Source organism: Limanda limanda, chromosome 17 (genome assembly GCF_963576545.1).
Source record: "Limanda limanda chromosome 17, fLimLim1.1, whole genome shotgun sequence".
NCBI classification, from domain to species: domain Eukaryota; kingdom Metazoa; phylum Chordata; class Actinopteri; order Pleuronectiformes; family Pleuronectidae; genus Limanda; species Limanda limanda.
The window spans coordinates 22,634,640-22,643,306 of record NC_083652.1 but is presented as its reverse complement, the minus strand read 5'-3'; the positions used below and the strand labels follow the sequence as shown (position 1 = coordinate 22,643,306).

General features: G+C 39.6%; 1 protein-coding gene across 2 annotated transcripts; it reads left to right on the top strand.

The window, feature by feature from the left end:
* The first annotated feature begins 542 nt into the window (after positions 1-542).
* LOC133022716 (hemicentin-1-like) lies at positions 543-5,374 on the top strand. Of its 2 annotated transcripts, none has more exons than XM_061089595.1 (5): positions 543-695; positions 2,067-2,342; positions 2,436-2,756; positions 2,841-3,104; positions 3,384-5,374. In XM_061089595.1, the coding sequence occupies exons 1-5, from the start codon at positions 656-658 to the stop codon at positions 3,530-3,532; spliced, it is 1,050 nt and encodes a 349-aa protein (XP_060945578.1). In that variant the 5' UTR covers positions 543-655; the 3' UTR covers positions 3,533-5,374. The 2 variants fall into 2 exon arrangements, with proteins under 2 accessions (XP_060945578.1, XP_060945579.1); XM_061089596.1 differs by having other exon boundaries at positions 3,200-3,449.
* The last annotated feature ends 3,293 nt before the right edge of the window (positions 5,375-8,667 follow it).

Below are 8,667 nucleotides of genomic sequence, written 5' to 3'. Positions count from 1 at the left end.
TACTTCCAACTGACTGAATGAACAGTTGATATCAGGAGCTGCACAGAGTTCTGTCACCAGTGAATCCACATGAGCACAGATATGTGACTAAAGACAAAGAAACATTTATCAGGACATTCCTTATGCGACCGTCTGTGACCGTTTTACAGGAAACACACCTCCTCTTCCTGATCTGCAACCCTTGGACCGATTCCTCCCCTGTCATTGATACATGTATTTGATGCTGCCTTCCGGGCCCGTAGGAAATATGTCAACTGCAGACATTTCTCAACAAGTATTAAAGATAACTGGGTTGTTGTTTTTTTTGGGCTGCAACTTACACAATCGTCTTGCAGTAATTTATTTGACAACATGGGACGATTACAGGTAAAGTCGTATTGATTTGCTCACATAACTCTCGATATGAAAGCGGACTTTATTACTTCAAACCACTAGTTTTGAGTCCAACCTCAAAAGAATGAACTAGGCAGTACACAGTGAGCAACAGAAATATCCGAGGAACCTCTGAACGCACCGTGATACTTTAACTTGCGGGACTTTCTAATCCCCTCAGGTGAAAGGAAACATTTTATGACCTCTGTACTAAGGATTTTAGGAAACAATCGAGTGTTTATTCACTGAATTCAGTCGTGAGAGTGTCGAGGACTAAACAACGATGTGGCTGCTCGTGTTCGTCAGTTTTATAGCGAGTGCAGGTAAATGTTTGGTCTTGTTTAGTTTCGTTTTTTGCTTTTTTACAGGCTATTTACATGTACGTAAGAAACGTAGTTCAGATCGTGACTCCGCAGGTTTGGCCTACGCCCATTGTGCGTGTGTTTTAATGTCGCTGATTTCTGACGATCGCATTTGTTCTCGCTCGTCTCCGGGGACACGAATCTGATCCACTGGACTGGACGTGTCCGTGGAACAGCTGTTGTTGTTGTTGTCTCATCTCGTAGATTGTGTAACTAACTTTATTTGACCCAACTTTTGTGCGTCATTGTCTGGTGAACAGGGCAGCAGCCTGGGGGCAAATGGAGTGGTCGTCATCAACAGGGGGGAGGGGTGGGGTCGGTGGGGTCAAATATAGGGATCACAATTAGATTGTAATTCCTTGTAGTTGATTTAGAACAGAACACTTCAGTTAATAAGTCAAGTTTAGTTTGAGACATTGATTTCATCTGTTATTTTGCAATGTTTCAAGTCTCAATTGTGTATGATTGCATTTGTATTTTCAATGTATTTAGTGTTCATTCATATGTATATATATATTATATGTATTATTTTTGATTGAATAATAAGTCAGAATTCAACCCTGAAGATTTATATCTGTTTGTTAGTCTCTTGTTTTGTTTTGCTTTTGTTTTCTTTTGAGGCAGAAGAACATGTTAATGTATAATAGATAGATAGATAGATAGATAGATAGATAGATACAAAATGGGGAGTCAACCGGGAGGGGAGGGGTGGGGGGGTCAAATATAGGGATCACAATTAGATTGTAATTCCTTGTACGCTGATTTAGAACAGAATACTTCAGTTAATAATGCGCTTAATAAATTCAAGTCAGGTTCAGTTTGAGACATTGATTTCATCCTTTATTTTGCAATGTTTCTAGTCTCAATTATGTATGATTGCTTTTGTATTTTCAATTTATTTAGTGTTCATTCACATGTATTATTTTTGATTGAATAATAAGTCAGAATTCAACCCTGAAGATTTATGTCTGTTTGTTAGTCTTTTGTTTTGTTTTGCTTTTGTTTTCTTTTTAGGCAGAAGAACATGTTAATGTATAATAGATAGATAGATAGATAGATAGATAGATAGACAGATAGATAGATAGATAGATGGATAGACAGATAGATAGATAGATAAATAGATAAATAGATAGATAGATAGATAGATAGATAGATAGATAGATAGATAGATAGATAGATAGATAGATAGATAGAAAATGCATTGATCCTGAAGTAAATTGAGTGTACAGTGTTCCCAATGTCTGTTTAACCTGAAGTTCGATTCTATACAAAATACTGATTTGCACATGGCTGCTTGCATTTTTCAACATGATCCATCCTGTGTGCTTCTAGGAACGCTTGTGAGTTCCCAATGTCTAACTCAGCTCAGCCCCGAAAGCGTTGTGGTGGAATACGGACACTCGTTCTCTGTCAACTGCAGCACATCATCCAACGGGACGACTGGGATGGGCTGGGAGGCAAAACAAAATGGCGTACAATTAACATCAGGGGTCACCTTTCTGACCTTAGTGATCCCGTCTGTTAAACTGTGGAAACTGTCTCCGCAGTGCTACGTCAATCTCAAAGATCATAGTCAGTGCGCAATACGCCTGCCAGTCACCGTTTACAGTAAGTATTACTTCGTTGTTGTTTAACACAAACTGATGTTTTTGGATTGTACTAAGTTTTTGTAAAACATTTTGTCACTTTTTTTTTTAACAGAAATGCCAGAAAGTGTGTCCATGCCACAGCCAAGTCAACCGAGTGCTATGGTGGAGGGCGAAAAGCGTGTCCTGAAGTGTGATGTTACCAATGTTGCACCAGCCAGAAACCTCTCTGTACTTTTTCACAAAGGAAATAAGATAGTCTCCACTGAGACATTTAGTGATTCCAGCCTGGAGCCAGTCAATGTATCATCAGTTTATCATCTGATCGCCCATAGAGATGATAATGGGGCTCGGATCTGGTGTGAAGCCAAACTTACCTTAACAGGACTACAGGATACCTCAAAGCTCTCAGCGCCACAAGAAGTGATCGTACTGTGTGAGTTCTTTGCACCCTCACAGAATATTTGGCGTGTTTTGCTTCTCAGGAGCTATTTTTGAATTTCTCGTAATTTTTTCTCAGACCCACCAACCTTCGACGAGCCTGAAAATGAGACGCTGGAAGTTCCAGCTGATGATAAAATCATTTTAAATTGCACCGCGACAGGAAACCCAGCGCCGGCGTACAGTTGGGATTCCCCACCGCCCGTACAACAGAGGGCCATGAATCCAAATAAGATTCAACTCATCCTCACCCGGTCCCTTCAGTTTCCAGGGAATTACAGCTGCACAGCATCTAACCCCCAGGGCACCACCACCAAATACTTCACCTTAGTCGAAGCTCCAAGTAAGTCATGCCATTTCTCACTTTGTTTCACTCAGGTATTGTCTTGCAGTAAAGAAATCTTTCCAGTAATCCCTCACGCTGTCGTTCTCCATCAGGTAGTCGCGCTGGAACCACGGCCGGGATTTTATTAGCTGTTTTCTTTGTTTTCATTTTCATCTCGGCTGGTGTGGTTTATCAGAAACAGAAAAAATCTGAACAAGTCTGAACAAGAGAGAGAGAGAAAGAGAGAGAGAGAGACAGACAGAATGTAATAAAAAGAAACACTCCCATCTCCCACAGGAGACCGATCAACCTTTGGACTCATAGTTGGAACGCTCGTGGTCCTGGGACTCCTTCTCTTCGTTGCTGGTCTGTATTTTGTGCAAGCTGATGGCACATGTTCACTCAACAAAGGCAGCTATCAACCTACCTCATCAGGACCAGTATGAGGCGCACTTTTTTGTGAAAACTCTGCATGGCTTTTTAATCAGTTTGGTACTTTTTCATGTTTTGGTGAACATGCTTCTCAAAGATCCATGGGTTTGGTGTCCTCTGCATGCTCAGTTGGTGGACAGCTGCTTTTGCATTACCGCGGTAGCTTGAAGATGACATAATCCCATCAGCTGTCTTCAAAGCTCCACTAATCAATATTGTTGCATACTAACAAAAGAGTATGTCCCATGCACTCCAGAAAGCAGGGTACGCAGGTCATTGATGTGTGAGTTTTAATGCCTTGTAATAACCTGGTGAACATGCAGCAGGTCAGTAATCAAGATCTTTCCCTGATGCCTATTTTGGAAGCATGACTAACTTCTATGAAAGGTTGTTGTGTGAGTCTGCTGTTACATTTTTGTAATCTATCTTGTGAAAATATGTTTGTGTGCCTGTGTCGGATACACAGTTTCCCCCCACATTGTGAATATCTCGGAACTTTATAGAATCCACACTTTCCTCAACGGAAACTTCTCACACTACTTTGTTGTAGCTACATTTTAGTCTGTTATTGTTTCCCCATTTTCTCCACCGCTGGGTCTGAAATCCTTGTCCTGCACATGTAAGAATCTGGACTGTAACAAGGATGTAAACACTGACTCAATCAAATCCTTGTTGCACTCAGGAGCATGAACATGCGACTCTGCAGTTATGCTGAGCTATTTTATGTTTGTGCTTGTTTAAGCTAATTTTGGGGTTTTTTATGGCGGATTAACTGAAACATTTGGGCCTTGTCTGTACTATTGCACGTATATTTTTGAATTACTAATTTCTTTGTTTTTGAAAGAATCTCCATTCACACAACATTTGTTTTAAAACACTCCAACCAGATGTGAGCACAAAAATGACTTTAAACACTCGAGCAGCCATGCTGGGCCAGTGGGTGTTCCACATCAACCATCCTTTCAACATTGTGAGAAACTGCTGAGGATCTCCGGAGTTCTGTGCATGCCTGAGGTTGTTGTTGATACTGGCATACACTAATTACATAAACCAACAGTAGATATGCACAAAATGACATCATTGGTCAAAATCTGTACTTTGGAAGGTGTTTAGAAGAATCTCTGTTTTAGACAGTGACATAAACTGTATTTGCTTGTGGACGAGAGCCCATAACCCGGAGGAAGACATTCACTTTGCAATACATCCACTTTAGTGTGGACAGAGTCTCATGCTTAAACAGTTTGCAGCACAGGAAGTTCTGATAAACCCACTTCTGTTACCACTCAAGCACAAAATGACAAACTATTCTGATGATTAATATGAACTTGAAAACATACTCTTTATTTTTATATAAGTTATGGACTGCACATTAGTACTAAAGCAGAGCTAAAAGAAACATATATATTGCAATATTACTCTATATATATGTTAAGAAAAGTGGGTTTGTCAGCTTAGTGCAAGGTTCATCTGCCTCTGTTATAAGACCAGGGCAAACATTTTGGGTTTTATCCACTCAGGTACATTTTGTTCTGTTTTTTTTAAAACAACTACACTACAGTACTTGCTCAATGGTGCTTCAAATAACACGTTTCTATTTTTGTAATTACTGTATTCAGTTTTGTGTGTGCTCATTTATTCTCTGTAAAATTGTATTACCATGTGATTTTCTTTTTTTTTTTAAATATATACATACAATGGTACAGCTCTAGAATGTTGAATTATATTTGCACTGAGATTGTCCGTACCATTTTTTTTTTTTTTTACAATATCATACGTGATGCCTTATTGTAATTGAACTTATGAGCCACTAGATCCTGCAGTTTGTCCGATGTACGAGTAAAGATACTTGAAAAAAATGCCAAAGCCTGGTTTTTGTTTGTCAATCTCATTGTTATTATTATTTTTGTGGTCGTGAACATGAGGTAAGCACGTTCACATGCGTTAGATAAAACAAACTGCTCGGTCAGGGACATCCTTTGGCAGAATACTGATTGAGGCGAAGTCAAACCAGTGTCGTTCTTGACTATTTTGTTTCCCTGCCACCTTTTGTCAACCTCTGAGTTCCCCCCCACCCTCCTCTCTCTCTCTCTCTCTCTCTCGCTCTCATTCAATCTGGCTTACATTATACAGTGCTGAGGCTGCCATACTAATTAGCACTGAACAAAGTGAATGTAAAGGAGAGTGTTTGTTATCCTGCACCCGGTTGCCAATATTAACCTATTTTTTTTTTTTTCTGAAACCATGTTCTTTATGTCCCGCTGCTGTCATTCCCACTGAAGCTGTTGCCAGAAAGCACTGTTTGTGTATGCACTGCGTTGCTATAACAACCTGGCAGGGGATATCAGCTCAATCTGTCATGGGAGAAAAAAAAAAGTTTTATTGCAAACACACATTTCTGTTGAGCCAAAGAAGAGGGAACAAGCGTGTACTGTAATCTTTAAATCAAGATTCCCAGCTGTGCTCTCCAGAAATATACCGAGGGGCGTCCGGTTACTTGCTCACTTGCTCTTGCAGCTGATATTCAGAACAGCATTCTGGTCACAGTGTGAGTCGTGCAGAGCTTCATGCTGCACAGCACCAGTGCCTCCTGCCTGCTGGGATCTCACAAGGCTCAGGAGCAACAGGAGACAAGCATGCGTACAAAACTGAAAACAGACTTTGGTCCACACAGCCAGACACGGTTTGAAAACAAAGGGATAAGAAAATAACTGGTCAGAAAGCCGACCAGAGCCACACCTGAGACTGGCATGTAGAGAGAAATCAAGAAATATCAAAGCTTTGACTCGATATCATCAATAAAAAACAAGTTTAGATCAGATTAATGTGGTTTTGTTGACACAATCACATTAGAGATTAAAGAGGAATGGATAGTTTTGTGACTTTAACTTGATCATAGCATAACATAAGACATCTATATTATAAGCTATGTTATAAGCTATAATTATAATTTGATATGATTATGATGCGATGACATGTTTCTTCATTAGTCCCACAGCAAGGGAATTTGACGTGTTACAGCAACAAAGGGGACAGTCAAGAATAGATAGTCAAGTAATAATAAGTAAACATGCAATACTTATAAATGTAAGCAAATATAAATAAAAAAACAGATAAATGCAGTATGGAAATGTATACAGTGAAATGGTTTAAACATTAGCCACAGAATTGCACAGAGGGAAGCGAATATTGCATTTACATACAATAATCACGTATTAAGAGATGACTTAAAATTGTCAACTATTCATTAAATGCAACATATTTTGCTCTGTAATGTACCAGACACTGAAAATAGAGAATGTATATACGTATTAATCTTACTTTGGTGTTATTGTACTATATGTTCAAAGCCCTCCTGTTGACACAGATGCTTTGGTGTTTGTGGATTCTACACTTTTGCTGCTAATAATGTTTATGAGATCACTACGTACACATGATCGGGCTGTGTGTTTTTCTAGAGGCCGCTGCCACCTGTTAAATTTCCCTCTTTTCCCCTTTTGCCCCCCCCACCCACAAAGTCAGCTGGGACGACCGGGGCCCTTTTGTTTCGAGCACAGCTCCCTGCAGAGTTGCCAAGCTCAGTTCAAGTTTTCTTTTTCCGCTCACCCCTTTTTTAATCGACGGCTCAGTGCAGTGAATAACATGGGAAGCGACTTTGTGAGATGGATTCTGACTCTTTGCATGTTTTGCTCAGGTAAGACGTCGAAGCCAATGTGTTCTTTTCTTTACTCGTTTGAATTGAAGATGATGTTTGGTGCAGTAGTTGTATTGACAATTGGAAAACAATGACCTCCAGTTGGTGATGGTAACAATCCTCAGTGCTACAGAAAGTTAAAGGAATGCTTTATTTTTTATGTTAAAACATGAATCTCCTAATAATCCTCCGTAAGTAGCTTAATGTTGAAAAAGATCATTACATCCTAATTAATATGATAAAAGTGTTTTGGTAGTTACAGGATATTTTGCTAACAGTTAACAGTCAAATAAAACTATATTGTAAATTTGCATGTTGCCGTTTACAGCCTCCTGTTGTTGAACCGTAAGTAGGTTTACAAAGTTTAGGTTACATTTTGTTTTCTTGACATAGAATCACTCACGGTCACACACAAGTGTATTTCTGACATATTTCATGATTTCTTTTGTTTTTTAAAGAGTTATATAATAGGTGCATTTAGGCCGCCTATTTTTCATGATGCATTGAAAGAATTCGGTGGTGGTGGAGAAGGTACTTAGACCTTTTACTTCAGTAAAAATTAAATTAAATAGGCAAAAACGGACTCATAAAAACAAAAATAGATTTTCTAGTATAGGTCAACACTTGTGTTTAAATATACTTTGGTATAGATGTATTTAAAGTTGTAGAGTTTAGCCTATTCCATATTGCAGTGGACTCTGCCTATTTTGTTCAATACAAGAATAATACAGACTCTGTCATATTAGTAAATATTATGCTACAGATAATGAGACTCACCTGAAAGCATTCATATACATGATTTAAAAGTGGAGCCTATTCTTAATTTTGATTATTGATCTGATTGGATTGGTGGAATTTTCCTCTCATTATTGATTATAGGCTATTTTTACAAATATGAAAAACAATGTGAACATGCAAGAATATTAATGGAGTGTAAATACAGATGTGTGCTGATACATGTAGTGGAGTAAAAGTGAAAAGTAGCTGTAAATATATGAACAAAATACATGATGGTACTGCCTTACGTCCCTCTAGTGGTGACACTGCTGCTGTGCGTCTCAGTGTCAGGTGAAGGCTGCTCCCTCATCCTGAAGCCCTCCAGGGTCGTGGTGGGCTTCGGGGAGCCGGTGGCGGTCCGCTGTGAGGCCGCCCGCCCGGTGCGTGTCCTGGGCTGGGAGTCGACCATCAGCGCCTCGCACACCCAGCAGGAGCTTTCCATCCAGTGGAAGGTAGACAGTCTCATCGACTGGATAGAGGAGCCCATCTGCTATGGGGTGTTCTTCACAGCTCCCAGACAGTGTGAGGAGAAACTCAACCTCGTCCTCTACAGTGAGTCACCTCTTCTTTTAATTGTGTAGTAAAAAATAATAACTTTATTTGCTCGTCAATTTTAAAAAAGGGTTTTACAAAGTGCTTTGACAGACAATGCAGACACAGGATACTCAGGGCCAATCTAAT